Source organism: Lissotriton vulgaris, chromosome 6, assembly GCF_964263255.1.
Source record: "Lissotriton vulgaris chromosome 6, aLisVul1.2, whole genome shotgun sequence".
In the NCBI taxonomy this organism is placed as follows: Eukaryota; Metazoa; Chordata; class Amphibia; order Caudata; family Salamandridae; genus Lissotriton; species Lissotriton vulgaris.
Genome location: NC_141694.1, coordinates 206,500,881 through 206,519,836, shown reverse-complemented (window position 1 = coordinate 206,519,836; position 18,956 = coordinate 206,500,881). Strand labels below are relative to the sequence as shown.

The window sequence follows — 18,956 nt, the reverse complement described above, 5'->3', positions numbered from 1 at the left end:
GTCACTTGACCATCGGAGCTCCGCCTCTACTCACGCCGTGGGTAATGAGCAGGCAAGATAGGACTGCGATCAGCACAAACACCCTCCACATCAATCAGGCAAAAAGCCAGCGGTGGACCGAGGTGAGTGCAAGTTTAAAACAAACAATGTGTAGTCGGTAATCCAATTTTAGTGCAACAAAGTTAAAAGCATATATGTAAATTTCCTAAGGAAGTGCGATATTCAGCTGTAGGTAGCGAGGCAAACACTTACTCTGCTCGCTGCCTTTCTAATGCAGAGCGCGTCACTTGTTGGTAGTGTCCTGTGACCTCTGTGATGATTGTTCAGTCTTCCTGCAGACTGAACCCCATCTTCCTCTTCCTCTTGTTCTTGCCCATGCCCAAGCACGTGGTTCCTTGCAGGTCCTCCATTGGGCTTGTGGGTTTCAGCTTGTCCTCCGCACTCAGTCCGGTTGCATCCATGGTGCTACGCAGTTTCAAATGTTTTTTTTTCTCTCCTTCTTTTATAGTGCATTTTCCGTGCCCACGCATGGGATTAGCAGGTCTGTGCGTGGCTTACTCTGATTTTAGTACCGCGATTGGCCTCATCGCATTTTTTTTGTGTTATCTGGTGTCTATCGCATGCTACCGCCTTGTTGTGAATTCCACATTGACACAGGGTTATTTTCCCGCTATAGGCTGCGATGGTGAAAGTTGTGTTACGCTACTCTTGCGGTAGTTATCACACATTCTTGTGAATATACCTCTTTATCTTTAATGCAGTGATACTGAGGTGCTTGTCAGTGAAGATTCACACATTTCTTTGTGTGCTTAGCCAAGAGAGGAGCTAGTTAATTAAAGACGAACATAATCAGTGATAAATTAGGGATATTTTTGAGGGAGACGGTGTTCAAGTCTCTTCTTTCTTTTTAAACCGATACACAATATTTGTAGGTTATCATGTTGGTGAATTGATTATTTAGGCATTATGAAAATAATATTATTATTGTCTTCCGAGATATCAGCCATCTGTAATTTAAGTTGTGTATTCACACCTCATGCTCTTCAGACTCTTTCTAAAACCTGCGGGCATATCATGAGAAACACGGGATGTTCCAACTCAATGCAAGAACAGTTTCATTTTATGATCATTTTTGATCATTATCGTAGAATGTTTCCTCTTCCGGTGCTCCAACGCGGAGAGGCTAAGGATGGAGATTTGACCGAGCAGTGTAATGGTAATTTGATAGGTGCATTTCTCAGTTGGCCTGGGGTGATTGATCGGCATCACCGTTTCCCACACTTTTCTGGTGGGAGCCTTGAGATTATAACTCCGGGATTTCTCAAACATTTACACAGGAAGGCTTCAAAACGCTGATCTCTGCATGCTAAATGGACATAGCAGTTTTTAAGCACAGGTAGTTCATCTGTTCCAAGATAATATCTTTTTTGCTTCAGAGTTAGAGAATGGAACCACTAAAAATGTCTGTTTTGTTGGCTAATTTGTAGTGGAAACAAAATTGTTCGAGCCTTAGATGAAGCATAGCTGTCAAGGTTTCAGATTGCTATGATTACGTACAGTAATCCCCATTACTCTTAGTCCTACTTGTCCTCGACCCAGTCATCACTCATGAGGTATTCCACAGACAGGAAACAAAACAGGAAACGCTTTTAGGCTCCACCCCCCTCCTGCCAGGTGCTATATCAGACCCAACCAACAGAAGCACATCCTGACACACCAAGCAACAAAGGCCTGGATAGGGAGGGAGGGTGGGAAGTATGACTGGGTCGAGGACGAGTAGAACTAAGAGTAATGGGGATTACCGTACGTAATCATAGCATTACCTCTACATCCCTCGTCCTCGACCCAGTCATCACTCATGAGGCATACCAAAGCAACGCCCAAACAGGCCTTTGGCAACCCAAACACAGCAAAACACAGACCAGACACAAAGGAGTGCAGCAAGCGAAAAAAGTGTAATACACAAACAGAACTCAGAGCGGAGGGGGAACCTCCGCAGCATGCAACACCCCACGACCAAAAATGGTCCGGCCAGACAGGGCACAATACAGCCTGTAGCGCCTCACAAACGTGGACTCGGAGGCCCAGGACCCAGCACGACAAATCACATCAGGAGACACACCATGGTAAGCAGCCCAGGAGGCAGACACGCCCCGAGTGGAACGCGCCTGAACCCCCGCTGGACAAGGCAAACCAGCACCACGATAGGCAAGAGTGATGACAGCCGTGATCCAACGACCCAAGGTGAGCCTGGAAGCAGCCTTACCCTTACCAGCCAAACCAAAGGTCACAAAGAGAGAGTCAAAAGAACGAAACTCCGCAGAACGAGCCACAGAAAAGGACAGGGCACGCCTCAGGTCCAAAGAAGGAAGCAACAGCTCAGAAGGAGAAGAAGGAGAAGGACACAAAGAAGGAAGAACCAGTCCTGAGAGGAATGGAAACGGGAGCGGACTTTGGGGACCAAACCAGGATCCAAAGAGAGCACCACAGCATCATCCAAAAAACGCAAAAATGGCGGGGAACAACGCAAGGCCGTAAGCTCCCCCAACCGCCTCGCAGAAGTGATGGCCACCAGAAAAGCCACTCTGCAGGACAGAAACCGAAGGTCCACAGTCTCCAAAGGCTCAAAAGGGGAAGACTGCAAAACACCCAACACCAAAGACAAGGCCCAAGGAGGCACCAGAGAACGAACAGAAGGGGAAGAGAGTGAAAAACTATGAAACAGACGAGAAACCAACAGGCCATCTGAAGAAAGAAAAGAAACCGGGTCCCGGAAGGCCTGGATAGCAGCCCACTGGCCCCTCAAGGTAGAAACAGCAAAGCCCTCCTGAAAGCCATCCAGAAAAAACTGAAGGACAGAAGACACAGGGCAAGAGGTAGGAGAAAAACCAGAAGAGGAACAAACACCACCCCGAGAAGGAAGCCCAGTGCTCCGAGTAGGAAGACAAAGCAGATGGCCTACGAGAGGCCAGCATCACAGAAATTATGGGGTCGTGCAGACCACGGACCCCAAGAGACAACCGTTCAACCTCCAGACCGCCAAGAAGAGGGGAACCAGAAGAGGGGACGGGGACCTCAGAGGAGACGGGTAGCGGGGCAGAAGCCAAGGAGGGCCCACCGCGAGGCCCAGCAGCAGAGGAAACCAGGACCTCCTCGGCCAGTGCGGAAGAACCGCCACCACCTGAGCCCCCTCCCGCTGAACCTTCAGCAAGAAGGCAGGAAACAGAGGAAAGGGAGGAAAGGCATAAAGAAGCCAAGGAGGCCACCGGAGAGACAAGGCATCCACTCCCCAGGCGCCCACCTCCGGAGACCTGGAGCAGAACAGGGGAACCAGGGCATTGGACCGGGAGGCAAACAAGTCCAGATCCGGAGTCCCGAACCTCAGGCAAAGCAAGCGAAAAGTCCGGGGAGCCAGGCACAGGGACAGAGACGAAGGAAACCTCCGGCTCAATGAATCCGCCACCACGTTGTCCACACCACGAATGTGCTGAGCAGACAGGGCCAGAAGAGTCTTCTCCGCCCAGTCCGAAAAGGAGCAGGCCACCAGATTGAGGGAAGAACAGCACGTCCCCCCCTGGTGATTGATATAGGCCACAGACACAGTGTTGTCCGATCTCACCAGGACATGGCAACCCCTCAGATGAAGATGGAAAAAGCGGAGCGCCCTCACCACTGCAGACAACTCCCTCCAGTTGGACAACCTGCGAGACTCCACCGGGAGCCAACGAGCCTGCACAGCCCAATGGTCCAGAGTCGCCCCCCAGCCGGAAGCGCTGGCATCCGCGGTCACAACCAGAGGAGGAGGCAGATGGAACAACATCCCCACGGAAAGGTGGAAAGCATCCAGCCACCACTGAAGAGCAGACACAATGTCCAGAGCCACGGGCGCAGGGACCGCATAATCCAGGACAGGAAAGGGGACCCACCGCTGCACATGCCACAGCAGAGGGTGCAGATGAACCCTGGCCCAGGGCACGGCAAAGACAGAAGCAGCTATGTGGCCCTGAACCTCCAGTCACTGAAGGAGGGGAGCCGAGGCTTGCAACAACAACTTCCTCAGCAAAGACTGAAGGCGACAAATCCGGTCCTCCGGCAGGAACACCTTGTCCAACATAGAATCGAACACAGCTCCGATGAAGGCCCTCCGAGTGGCAGGCTCCAGGTGGCACTCCGGCAAGTAGATCAAGAACCCGTGTTCCCTGAGCGTAGTCATGGTCAAGTGAAGGAGGTGTGACATGACCTCCAGGGACGGAGCCCGAACCATCCAGTTGTCGAGGTACGGGAACACCGACACCCCCAGGAGAAGGGCCACCAGGGAGCCACCACCTTGGTGAACACCCCGGGGGCAGACTGAAGACCAAAGGGAAGGACGCAGAACAGCCAGTGCTGGCCCTCCAGGCAGAAGCGCAGGAAACGCTGATCCCTCACAGCCACCGGGACGTGTAGGTATGCATCCTGGAGGTCCAGAGTGGAGAACACCCAACTGGACTGGGTAAGCGGGATAATCCTCAGGAGAGTCACCATCCAGAACGGGAACTTCCTCACGAACAAGGACAGACCCCGAAGGGTGATGACCAACCGGAAGCCCCCGGGAACCACGGCACCACAAAGATGATGGAGGAGACGCCCAACCCCCTCACCGCCAACGGAACAGGGACAACCGCAAGCTTGGCGACCAAAGAACGAACGCCGTCCGACAAGGCCAGACGGCAGGAGGCATCCCGAGGAGAAGGGGCCACCACCACCCCGGGGGGAGGGGGGGTGCAGGAACACGATCCGGCAGCCCCTTGACAAGACATCCAGAACCCATCGTTCGGAGGGGGGTGCAGGAACACGATCCGCAGCCCCTTGACAAGACATCCAGCACCCATCATTCGGAGGACGACAGGCGCCAAGCAGGAAGGAACCCGTGAAGACCCCCACCAACCAGAGGCGGACCACCAGCGAGAACGTCCCGAGGCTGGCATAGTCAGGAGCACCGAGGATCAGACCCGGCACCCCTCTGGGACTTCTTCTGAAATTTTCGGGGAAAGACCGGCCAGCGTAACGCTGACCCCAAAACGAGGAGTGATGGAATCTGGAAGGCTGGCGGAAAGACCTGGCACCAGAGAAGGAGGAACCCCTACGGGGCGGAAGGACACGAAAGGACAAAGAAAGCTCGCGCTCCTTGAAGACCTTGTGCAGTTTCTCCTCCAGCGAGCCACCAAACAGACGGGCACCAGTGAAAGGCAGCCACAAAGCCATGGGACGCTGGGCCGCGTCCGTGTCCCAATCCCTCAGCAACAGGCTACGAGGGGCAGCCACAGAGGAACCACAGGACACAGCATAAGCCCTCACAGAACCAAAGGCGAAGCCCGAAAGGAAATCCGCCTGGCGCTGGCGCACCACAGACACCAGCAACTCCGGACAACTGGCACCCACCTGCAGAGATGAAAACAGGGACTCGAAATCGGACAGCAGAGACTGGACAACAGACGCCCCAGAAACGCCAGAACGAACAGCCAGGTGCGAGGTGGCAGAAGACCACTGCAGGACAGAATCCACTGCAGAATCCTCCGGGAACCCCACGAGAACTTGTACAAGGGAAAAGACATTAGGCAAGAGATGGAAAGTACACGCCCTGAAGAGCAAAAGTAGACGAAGAAGACTCAGCAGACTCAGAAGAAGACGAAACAACAAAATAAAGCGCAGAACCAGAAAGACCAGCAGCACCCTTCCAGGATGCCTGGACCAGAAACGAACTCCAGGAGAAGGTGCTCAATCCCATCAGAAACAGCCCCCGGGCACTCTTCACAGGAGGAGGAGGGGGGCACAGGCGAAGGCGCTTGCACACGACAAACAACCAAGGTACAAAGCACCCCCCCCAGTGGACACATAGAGATACATAAATAGAAACCTCTGCGGACCAGCCCAACGACATCCAAAGGGATGTAAACACCAACCCCCTCGACTTCCAAACATCAGTAGAAGGTAAGGCTCCTTGCGAGGCACCCAACAGCAGGAAAGGGAGGGGCGGGCAAAGTGAAAAACCCCCCAGCCAAACAGCCGGTGCGGCAAAGCCCCATCGGTAAATCTGCACCCGGGAAGAGAAACGACTCACCAAGCTCGCCGCCATCCGCCGCAACGCTCCATGCGTCTGCGGGCAGCAATAAACACCATATGCCGGTCAGTGCACCCAGTAATGCACGATGTTCGCAAGTCTTCAAAGCCACAGAGACAGGCAAGCAAGCCTGCCGCCATCCTCCGCAACGCTCCATGCGTCCAGGTTGACCAATAACGAGTCCCTCAAGGACCGGAGCGGCCGGAGCCCACCCGGGCGCCCGACCAGGAAAAGCACCCGGAAATGAAAGAACAGCGCGCATGCGCGAACATCGAGAGAGCAGCCCGGCTCCCTCTAGTCAGAGTCCCGAAATGAATACAGCTCCGCGTCCGAAAATAATCAGACATCAGACCCAGGCCCACGCTGGAGTAGACACCCGGGCCCCCAAACCAGAGAGAGGGCCATGCGCGAGCCGGGAAATACACAGGGAAGAGTGCGCCACTCAGCAGTCAGGCGCTCACAGCCCCCACCTGCATAACAGCAGAAGAACAGACATCCGGGCAGAAAGAAAAACCAGGATGACCCGAGAAGCCAAGCAGCCCAGGTCACCTGAGCACAGGAGGAGACAGGGAAACCCAGCAGCCCCACTCCAAGCGATCCCACGACGGTCCATGGGATCCCCCCAGAGCCCAGCAGAGGAGGATCCACAGGACAAAGATGCAGGTAAGTGCCCGGCACTCACCCCAGCGTCTCCCATCAAGTAATCCACCGACAGGAAACAAAACAGGATGTGCTTCTGGTGGTTGGGTCTGATATAGCACCAGGCAGGAAGGGGGTGGAGCCTAAAAGCGTTTCTTGTTTTGTTTCCTGTCTGTGGAATACCTCATGAGTGATGACTGGGTCGAGGGCGAGGGACGTAGAGGTAATGCCATGAGTGACATTTTTATAATTTCAGTGAAATTATGAGTGGCATTTCAACGACTATGAGTGTCACTTTCTCGCGAGCAAAAATCATGCAATGAAGTCGAGGAAAATATATAAATATCAGAAATTTCAGCCATTTGCGCAAAAAGAAACTCCAAGAACTTCTTGAAACTGGTGAGACTGGCTGCAGAGACATAACTAAACCAGGACTCAGGCTCACTGACTCCGGAAGGATGCTCAGACAGAGCAGCCCTGCAGATCGATGCCATTTGGGTGAAATAATTTTTTCAGATCATGACTCATGTACTAGTTAGTAATAAATGGCGTGAGACTGTAGAGAGATAAAGTAAACCAGGACTCAGGCTCACTGACTCCGGAAGGATGATCAGACAGAGCAGCCCTGCAGATCGATGCTTGTGTAAAATTATTTTTTCAGATGCAGTAGGTATAACCCCTCGTCAAAACCCAGGTATCTGCAAAAAACTACCCAGCCTAGATTTCAGAGAGACCATTGGCTAAGCATGTGCTCCAGTGTGCACGTTCCATGTTTACTTGCACATGTTTCTCTTTTCTTTGTCTGTAAGGCTTCCGAAAGAATGAATTCAAATTAAGCAGACAGACGATTTTTTACTACTGATAATAACGTTGCTATGGTCGTAAGAATAAAAGTGGGTTGAGACATAACAAGGGGGTTCAAGTGCGCCATCTAGTTAGTCCCTTTCTCCACAGAAATCCGGCACTTTGTAGTTTAGTCATTTTCAATATGCAGCCAAACCTACTATCTAAATTCAGAGACAAACTTACGGATGATCCCATCGAATCAAACGTGAGACTTAGGCACACCACGAACATGGAAATGTCACACAGAAATAAGCACAATGCAACCCTGGCAGCAGTGCAAAACGTAACTTGTCAGAAGTATCTACAATACCTAAGAGACAACTCCAAGCACTACGAGACACAAAAATGAAAAGCATCAAAACAACACACCAAACTCCTGCAAACTGCATCACTTCCCCTCACATATGACATCACACTTCAGCTCTGGAACGTCATCGTAAACGCTACTCCCCATAACAGACAGTTTCTGCCTAGGTCGCTTCCCGCAACTAAGCTCATCTGTGATGTCATCATCATGACTCATCATGTACTAGTTAGTAGTAATAAATCACGTGAGACTGCAGAGAGATAAGCTAAACAGGACTCAGGCTCACTGACTCCGGGAACATCAGACCGAGCAGCCCTGCAGATGAGATCGATGTTTTTTAATTTTTTTTAGATGATCATGACTCGTACTTATACAAGTTATAATGCACTTACTTGTAGAGTTCAGAGACTCTTCCCGGGTCTGTGACTGCACTGCTGCTGCATGAATCTATTCACACTGCAGCAGCAGTCTTCTTCTCAATCGTGGACTCTAGTCTTCGAATAAAAGTCTCAAATTCCCCGCCGTTTCTCAGTGCTCACTTGACTTCCTCTTCCTCAGCCGGACGTGAGGGCACCGTCCATCACTGCTCGTCATCCTAATATCCCGGGCGGGCCCCAATGGTGTGCCACAGTGTGACTGACAGCATCATCGACTGCTGAGAAGTCAGCCTTCCCTGACGACCCTGCTCCCTTAATTGGCAGCAGATTGCGGCTCCGCTAATAATTCTGTTGGCTGCCTGGGTGGAGATTTGATACATTGTAGCACTCTGCACTCCAAGGCAGAGAGCAGATGCTGGTGGGATTTAACTATTTAGGAGTCAGCCCAGCAATGCAGCATGTCTCTCTGGAGCAGCAGAGCCCGGTGCAGAGGTGCCGCTGGTGGCGCGCACTGAGGTGGCAAAATGCGTGACAATACATTTCAGTGCGGTGATGCGGAACACCGCACTGAAATGCGTGAGCGTCACACCTGATGCGTGATGCTTGGCAGGACTGATGAAGTGCTAGCAGTTCCTCGAGGGAGTGCTGCAGGGCGAGGAGGCAGGGGCAGGGGAGGGGCAGGTTGGGGAGTAGTAAACTACAGCATGCGGCCAAACGGAGGTAAGTAAATAAATAAATAAATATATAAAACGAATTACATCGTGCACGCTGCATCGCCATTTGGCGTTGCATCGTGCGCAATTTAATTCAAGGTTTATAAAATGAGTCTATTAATTTCAAAGATAGTTCTTGTTTTATTTACAGAAGTATGTAAAGGCAAAAATTGCACAAACCATGTCAGTACAAAAATACAATGATTTAAATATCTGCCATTTTTATAAGCACCTTATTTGAATTATATGTAGATGGATAATGTCTTTGATGACTGTAAAAAAGAAGACATTTATGAGTTGTGGGTTGCCATTCTTTCGTAGAGGAAGATAATTTTTATCTGAAAGCCGACCTCGCCTGTTAGCTATAAAATGTATTTTGCCAAATTATATTTAACTTGTACACGTTTTACTGAGATTGTTTACTGTGAAAAATAGCTAAAACGGCGAAACTGATCGTTTTAAGCAAATATAGAAATGTTAGGGGTTTTGATACTCTAATTTGAATGCAGGAAATGTTACTGATAACACCATTTTATTCTTTTTTTAGGATTTGCAGGCAAAGCCGCCATCGGAAATACCAGTTTTTCTTGACGATCTTAAAGCTAACATAACTGCATCTCAAACAAACATAAATACATTTGCAACTGTGAATGCAGTAGTTGGGATTTTGGAAACTCTTTCAGAAGTTACCAATAATGTGTCCGCCACCATGATGCAAGTAAGCTACCACCCCTTAAGGCTTCGAAAGGTCTCTCTTTGATAATGAGTTGAGAAGCAGTCTGCGATTTGCTAACTATCTCCCAATAATACGAACTAATAAAACACAGTTCTATATATATATGGAAGGGGTTGTCAAAATCAGAAATTATTTAAATTATCTGTACCGAATTGCTTGCTAAGGTCTGTTATCTTGTATCATTGTTTGCACCTTATCCGATAAACTTTCCTGTTGCCATTTTTTATAATTGATGAATTAGCCGTGTTTATATTATATTGCACTTTATTGCACTTGGCACTTTGCACATTATGACACATATGCTGCTAATACCGGTTACGTTCTTGGTATTTTTGCTCATTATATATTTTACATGAGTATGCACAACTAATCATTTTTTGCACTCTTTAGATGTGTGGTTTTTAAGATATTGTGTGTGACATTTTTAAATAGCCTCTTTTTCTAATCCTCTTTGATTACATATTACACCTTATTTTCTTCTTAGGGCACTTGCCCTCAATTGTTGGAACTGCTAGAATAAGTTCAGCTCTAAGATGTTTTTTAGGGCTGTTTACAAAAAATTATTATTCCAGGATGCACATAAATGCTGAATTTTCTCTGGATTATCAGCATGAGTCACTGTCAGAGTTACAATTTATTAATAATTTGCTGAGTCTGGCATGCATGTAAGAAGAATGATTGTGGTAAAACAAATAAGTATGTTTTTCATTTCTATGAGAGGTAGGAGGTGAAGTCACGAAAGGTGTGCACAGTATTTAAACCACATATGTCTCTGGGTATGTCATGTGATCAAGTTCGGGTTCCCCGGACGAAACGCGTCATGCTGCTACCCATCTTGGAATAAAACACTTTTTTTCATTCATCACTGTGGTGTGTACTTGTTTGTGCTGGTGATTGGTTTGGATCAGTGTGCTGCAGGACTGTGGAGTTCGATGTATATGTATATATATACATATTTAAACATACAGTTTGCCGAGCCTTAGCACCTTCCAAAGTCAGAACCAGCAAAGATGAAGTGATATAGGGGGAGACAGGAATATGAAAAGATTGTGAGGAGGCTTGAAAAGGAATTTTCAATGCAAAAAAGTCTTATGTAAAGGAGATTAAGAACCAGATGTATCAAAGGGTTTTGTGCATTCTGTGTCTATGAGGAAATGTGTTGATACATATGGCCCTAAGCCTTTTCGAAATGAGGGGAAAATGCAAACTAAGCAATGGTTAATTTAAGAATAGTGCGGGGTATCAAAACGTTGTGTCTTGTGTATTAGTCTTGTGTGTTGTTTGTATTTTGTGCCAATAGTCTTGTGCACATGCCAGATTCTTGTTTGAGGTGTCACATGCGATTTGGTTGCAGGTCGCTGGCTCTGTTGGAAGTACCACTGCTGTATTTGTTCCCCCGCGAAATTGATCTAAAAGATGGGAAGGGTTTTTTGTTCTCTTGCGAAGTTGATCTAAATATACGAGTCAAGCGCCAAGGGAGAAATATGTAATTACAGTAAAGACAGTTGTCTGCAGTATGGCGTTAAATCTCACCCTGTCTTCATGTCTTTAACATTAATGCTCCAAACATGGATTGATTTACGAACAATAAATATTAAAAATGTTATGATAATGCATGTAAGCGATCATGGGCCTCATTTACAAGCCCGTTGCGCAGCTGGTGCTTTTCTTAGATGCACTGGCGGCGCAGTGTCCATGCCCATTTTTACAAGACAATGTAAAGTCCTCATGTGTGACTTTTTAAGGCCTTGTAAATATGGGCCCCTCTCACTCATTACTCTGCGTGAAAGGGGTGTTCCAAGGGTCTTGCTGTGGGTCCCACGCAACATCCATGCAATGCTTAATTTGTAAAATATTAAGTGCCAGGGCTCTGACCAGGAGGCCACTGCAGCTTGCACAACCCATCGCCCTTGTCATTGCTGCCAAAACACCTACTAACCATCTTTCTTGCATGTCAAAGCGACAGTTCAGATTTTTTTGGGTACCCAAAGCTAAAGGAACGACTGGGGAGGTAGGTATTAGCAATTTTTTTTTATGTATATTGTTCTCCTAAACAACTGTTATACTGCTCATCTCTAAATTACATGAGCAGCGCCACCTTGAGGCAAACTGCCCTAAGTAGGGTGTTGATAATTAGGTGCTGGTGCCGAACACCAGAAACCAATTAATTGCCGGTGCTCAGCAACGGAAAGCCCCGGCTCAAATTATACACTGCATCCATGGGGTCTGGCACATTCACAGATTTTCAAAGTGCCGTTAACCTGGGAATGCGTCAGAATCCTATGCCTCCCAACGGAGTGGTGCAATGATGAAAAATACTTGTATTTCTCCATATTCTTTGTTCTTTGTATGTGTGCCTTACTCTGCAGCACACATAGAAGGCGCAAATCGCCTTTAATGATTGCTTATGTGTAGGACTGTGTCCGTTTCTGCACATAAACAATCATCCCTGCAATGCAGGCACCCTTGCACCATGCAGTAAGGGTGCCTGCATTGGCACACAGCGGCTGTTTGTGCGCCAGTACAAGAGAGGACAGGAATATGCTGTGTAGTGTAGATATAGTGCATTTCTGCCCTTTCATTTTGGACGGACGGCAGAGCAGCAGGAAGGCTTTCTGTGCATTAAAATATAGTAAATGAGACCCTTAGTTCCTCTCTTATATCACGTTTTACTTGATCTTGCATTCCCTGAGAGTGTTGGCTATTTCATCATGTTGTGGTTCTTTATTTTTTGTGTGTATCTTAGTACTCTTGTATAGTGCATACTTTGAGTCTTGTCAGATGTTTGAGGGCCTAGAGCTCTGGCACGGAGGCTGAAGGCAAAGCAGAGTGCCAGTCAATGTTCATGTATTCCTGCTGCAAATGAAATTATTTATAAATGTGCATGAAGGGGTACACAGATTTCAAAATATTTACAAGCAAAAAGCAAAAGGAAATAAAGTGCTTAAATATGAGTGAGTCGCAGTGTATGTTTGGAGGTGGTGAGGTGAGGGCAATATGAGGAAGTGCAGTGGGAGAGTGAAAAAAGGGTGCTCAAGAGGAAAGTGAGGCAGTTGTAGATGTGCAGATGGACTAGATCTGCATAGAAAAAGGGCGTACATATCGAAGATAAAGCGCACATAACTGAAGGCTAATAATTCTTCCACAGGCCTCAATAATATTTGATTCACAGACACACAATTTCAGAATTGAAACATTTCCAATGTTAATTATGCATAACAAATCACTGTTACTCATTTATCTTAAACAGCTAACAACCATTGACAAAGCCAATTGTATTGACAGGCTTTAGGTGTAAGTCAGTTGCTGTTTTATATTTCAGGATGCAATAACATCTCATAGAGAAAGCAAAATATTGGTCAGGTGGCACACTATGGGAATCACAGAAATGTATTTTACATGTACCCTTTTTAGAGACCCCCCCACCTTTTCATCCCATGTAAAGTCCTGTCCGCACAATTTTCCATATGACAAATTGCAACCAGCAGCTGTGGGTGCTTCCTGAAGCCTGGTTAGAGCATTTTCTTGCAAAGTTGATGCTGCAAATGCACACTTTAAAGAATTTAAGTTATTATACTTTCTAAACTGCACATTACAGTAAATGTTGAACATATTTATGCAGTAATATATTGGTTTTTAATGTATTTAATTGTTCAAGACTACACGTTCTCACTGATTTATAAACCTTGCTTTCTCATTAAACACTTTTGCATTAAAATGCACCATTTGCCAATCTTTTTTCAATTTATTGTCGGAAGGACACACCCTGGACCACAAAAAAAGTCATATCCAACATTTACACTTCACCACTTTCAAATGTCACCAGCCACAACTGGCCTTCAGCAAGCATGTCATGTGTTATGTTTTACAGTGTTTCCATTGGGACCAGATAATATCCTTTCACCCAATTTCAATGATGAACGTTATCAGTGAGCCTAATCACAAGGCCCTCTTTGATGTATATCTGTAGGTATTTTCATCTTCACGAGTTGGAAACAAGACCTGTAGTTTAGGTATGCCTCCCTGCCCTTGACTAGTGTGTGACTACAGGGCAGAGCCCATGTCTTGTCCTTGATACAGAAAAACACACAGCAAGGGTTATATAACGTAACCTACAACAGGTGAGAGAATGCCTCCTGCTATTGGCATCTCTTTTTCTTAGGGGGTGGGGTTTATATAGCACAAACTCAAACCAATGGTATCAGGTATCAGAGCGCTATACATGAGCACCAGTTGCGTTACAGACGGACAGATTAATTTTGTTAGGCACTTTGAGATTAAGTGATTTGCCCAGTACCCGGTGCCCCAGCTTCGAGGTAGACCTCTCTAGCCCTTAGGCCTTATCCTTCAATGTATTGCACCAAATGAGTGACATTAGGTAGGGGCACCATCATTATAAAAGTCCTGATGAAGGCTGTTGACCCACTTCGGCATGAGAAATGGTCTAAACTTAAGCAAGATATAAGATTCCATTAAAGATCCAGTGCAATTACCCTTTTAATAATATCTAGGGTACTCCGGTAATAAAGACAAATTCCCACAGGGTATAGCCAAAGATATTTGTAATTGATCTGGATCCTCGCAAATTATCCAGTAACTTTTATTTGCACTCCTGGACATCCCCTACCTACCCTGGTGTGAATAGGTTACCTATGATGAAGCATGCCACATGAAGGTAAATTACCTATTTCGACTAGATACCTACAGCTGTGCTACGACCATAATACATGTCCTTTATGATTACCCAAGCACCATTAAGGTAATTCATGTTAGTCTGTTTGACAACAATTAAAATGGAAAAGAAGATATGTAAGCCTGCATAGTGGTTGGGGTTAATTGCGTGGCTGCACATTTCATCCAATTTGTCTTGTAATTTGAGAAGGCTGTGAAGGACTCTATGAAAAGTACTACAATTGTTAGTGAATTAGCGGGATGCAACAATGTCACAAGGATCAACATAGTAAAATGCCTAATCAGGCTATTTGCGGAATCTCAATTGCCAGTGGTTCCAAGGCCTACAAGATAAAATAGACAAAAGTGGTCAACCATGTCTGGTAATTTTCTGTATACAAGATAAGGGTGAGCTGTTTCCACCACAATTAACAATTACAATAGGGTAGTGATACAGTCCCTTAATCAAAGTGAGGAGGTCTCTACCAATACCCATGGGTTCCCTTGCTCAAAACTGATAATCCCATCACCCTGTCAAACGCTTACTGTCTCTGCTCGGACTTGCCAAATGATGTGGCTGGTTCATAACTGGTTGGTAAAGGCACACTGTGGTACAAATCCCACTTGCAGCGGATACATTCATTGGTGAATTACATGATTAAGGCAGTTTGCCATTACTTTAGCAAGAACTTGATGGTCAACATTAATGAGCAAGATAGGTCTGTAGCTGGAGCAGATATGGGGCTCCTTGCCAGTTATGGGATAACTGAAATGGAAGCTCTGGCAAATTCGGCGGTAAGTTGGCAGGATTCCAGTGGTTAGCAAAATACTGATACTAACAATGGGTCGATAGAGGTTTTTTTTTACATTGAAGCATTCTATGAGGAATCTGTTGTATCTGGGGACTTTGTGGCCAAGCTGTCAATTGCTGAGAGAATATTGTCTTCAGAGAAACCTTCATTTAATGTCTTAGGTTCATCTCCGGTCAGCCGGGGTATGCTCTGGCCCTCAAAGAAGGTCTCCTTTGCACCTTTTACTAGGTAAGTGTCCGAGGTGAATAATGATTCATAGAACAATTGAAACTCAGAGGTAAGTCACCGACGGGTGAGTCACCAAATCTCAGGTGAAGTTCAGATTGACTCTTAGGCTTCTGTTGTGTGTAATACGAAGGTTAACTGCCTTCCTGCCTTCTCCTCACGGTTGTAATGACATTGACAAAACTGAGAGAGCAATGTCTCAGCTTCTTTCAAATATACTTCATTGGGGTCAAATTTAAAATTCAGTAATGCCCAGGGATCAGTATGCGATTTGATTCTTGAATGCTATCCTGCACATGAGTGAGCCTTGAGGTCTAGTTGTTTCTTAGTTTTGTTAGCACGTTTCTTTGCAACTCCTGCCTCTCATATAAAGAGACTGCATATGCAGGCCTTTCCCGGTCACCGTAAGGTTTGTGCAAAAGTCGCAGAGTCTGCCTTTTCTTTAAAGAACTTGTGGAGATGCGGGCCAGACTTTTAATGTCTTGAGGATTTCGAAAGTGAGAAATGTTCGTGCACCATAGTGCCCTAGAGGTAGTTGGTAATCCCTATTCTATTGAGGAGGTCATGATCCAAGATTCCACATTTAACTATTAAAGAAGTAACTAGGCTTTATGCTATGGTAATCTATCAGGGTTTAGACATCCATGCAGGTGAGAGGTAAGCATGTAGTCTCTTTCCAGGGGGCGAGGAAGGCATATTCGTGCAATCAAGTGTTGGTCCTTCTTAAATGCAATAGAAACCATCTCAATTGAGGTGGGTGTTGTCAGTGCCAGAACTGTCTAAAATAAGACTGATTGTGATGTTTCAGTCCGCTTCTACTAAAGCCGGTGCCTTGTGAAAAGATGGTGGCAAAAATCAATCCAATAAGGAGAGCCATGTTATTGTTTTTAATATTAACATGCTTCAGGGATTCTGCCCAAAAAACAGAACTATGCATAGAATTATAGGACCTTCGTGTATAGGGACTGAGTCATCCTACCACCTTAGTACCCATGAGCCCAGGACCGACTAGCTATAGTGTCCCACTTGATCTCCTTCTCACTCACAGAAAAACAAGTGATTAGACACCTTAGAACACAACACTCCCAGATCTCTCAGGAATCGCAGTGGAAAGACACACCCTTCCGCTCACACTCTTGTACTTGTCCACAGTAAGATCTGACAGATACACCAACAAGTTTAAATATTTATTTTTACTAACGTGTTCTGATATGCAGTATACGTGCCACAACAAGCAGAAAAATGCATAATACAAATACGGCATCATAGCTGTTAGTTCAAAATCATGAAAGGAAGTGTCATTATGAATAGACAGTAAAGCCTAACATCCCTCCTCTTGCATAGAACTAGTATTATTATATATTAGAAGATCTCTGGGTGTTGTCTGCAGAACCCATAACCTATCCTAAATAGGGTAGATCTACATCATAGTTGCTGCCTTGCTCTATTCCCTGGAAAGGTCCCTCTCCAAGTGCCTGCTACCTATTCATGTATTCCAATAAAAGCAAAGTACATTGTCCCAAACAAAGGCTGCATCCGTTTGTTTTGCCTAGGTGCTGAAGCCTGGCCAGAACAAAATAACAAGGGGCATTGTTGTTTGACCTTGCCCACAACGTTCAGACAAAATCCCAGGAAAAGGCAGAGTGTGAACACAGCAATGAGTTCTCATGTGAAAACAGTAATAGAGACAAAAAAAAAGTCTTATAGTAACGTGCACAAAACAATGGGCAATCTACAGAATGTTCATGCTAACTTAGAGAAGACGACAATGTCCCCATGGGCCATGTGACACGACACCCTCCCCTTGGTCAGGTTGTTAAATCCGGGCTAAAACAACAGTCAGAGGTAAGTAGAGGCAAAACATCTCAGTGGTAGCCCAAAAAGCCTTTTAAATCCCAAGTAGAATCTCCAAGGAATAAAATAAAGCCAAAAGGGTACCCAAACCTATTTCCATTCACAGCGGATCTTCAGAGCCAAAAATGTTGTGGGAGAAGTGGAATGCCATAAGCTCTAGCAGGTTGTCTGAACCTTCAATAGTAATAAGGTATGCCATTCATATAAGTAATTCAAATAAGCATATATGCTCCTCATATCCAGAGGCCATTAGGAGTATATCGGAGCAACCTGCGATAACTTCAATGAAACTCTAATCCAAGAGGCGCTGTGCACAAGCACAGCACAGCGAAAAGGGCACCAGAGGCAGTAGAATACAGTTTGTATGCAGGTAAAGTAGGCATAATGGAAGATCAGCTAATAGTCGATCTTAAGAGCTTCTAATGACTTCATACCAAAAGGCTGTCGCATCCGATCACGGTACAACTGCAACTGGACCTGGCTTGGTAGCTCCACAGGTCGAGAAGCCATTGCGTAGCAGCAGTAGGAGTACAAGCATGCCGCAAATCAACCGGAAACCCTCCGAGGGTGATGGAAAAAATAGAATGGATAAAAGCTGGGATTACTCCAACAATTGTATGAAAGGATGATACAAGGTCAGACTCCACAAGTTAAAAAAATTGGGCTAGGCTTTCTGTATCAGAAGCATTAAATATTTGGTGAATTAATTCACCAAAATGTAGAGGGAAGTTTATGCTCAGCAGTGACTAAATCTCACTCGGGGTTTTCGCCTCCTGCAATTCGAAGGTCTCACGAGCTGAAGTGAGAGCCACTTCGTGTTGAAACAATAGCACTTTGAGTCTGCTTAGCTTTTTGAAATCTGTTTTCAAAGTTGGAATGGAAGCCACAGCAAACTATTGACAATCCTGTGCAGGGGGTGGAAAGAGAACATTGCTGTTACATGTAACACGCTGTTAAACTGTTGCTATATACGGGATACCTGCCCGTAAGCTGCAGCAGTTGTGGTTATTTAGGATAAGATAACTGCCATCAGAAAGCAAAGTTAGTGCAGCAATATTAGCTGGGACCGGGGTCCCTTTTAAAAAACAAGGCAAATTAGGGGTTCAAAACTTTGCAGGCACTGTGAAGTTTTACTTGTTTACAGACCGTGGGGTGTACTTTGTAAAATCACAATCCTCCCTTGTAAGGAAAACCTCCTTATCTGCTAGTTGACTCCGAAACGTGAAAGGCAAGGACCATCATTCATTAATATAGCTACCCGCGGGGTTTACATCTACCAACTGGACAGTGTTTCATGCAGACCGTAAACTGAAACAGTGAGATAAGCAACGGTATAGCCCTGTGTATTAACCACACAGCTGAGTCAGTTTCTGCTACAGAAATTGGTAACTGTTCTAGTCTTTCAATATGTAATAACTTATATGTTGCGTCTTTCATTGACATCAATTTCTGTTTATTGCAAATTAAATGTTGAAAAAAGTGAGGATCCTTTCAGGTAATTCCATGGTACTTTCCCACTTTTTAGCGTTTGCAAGGTCCAACCAAATTTCATCAGTGAACGCAGCTGATTTTGAACATGCTACAAAATAGACACTTTGTTTTGAACAATGTCAATTACCAATGTAACAATATTATTTAAAGTGTATATACGAGAAGAGAGAGTATTATTGCTGTTA

The 18,956-nt window shown here is 45.9% G+C and overlaps 1 protein-coding gene across 1 annotated transcript in view; it reads left to right on the top strand.

Moving 5' to 3' along the window:
- Positions 1-18,956, top strand: part of LOC147707028 (adhesion G protein-coupled receptor F5-like) — a 1,085,534-nt gene that overhangs the window by 976,563 nt on the left and 90,015 nt on the right. The window contains exon 16 of the mRNA XM_086926248.1: positions 9,530-9,700. Within this exon, the coding sequence (XP_086782374.1) occupies positions 9,530-9,700 (171 nt within the window). The remainder of the gene's footprint in view (positions 1-9,529; positions 9,701-18,956) is intronic.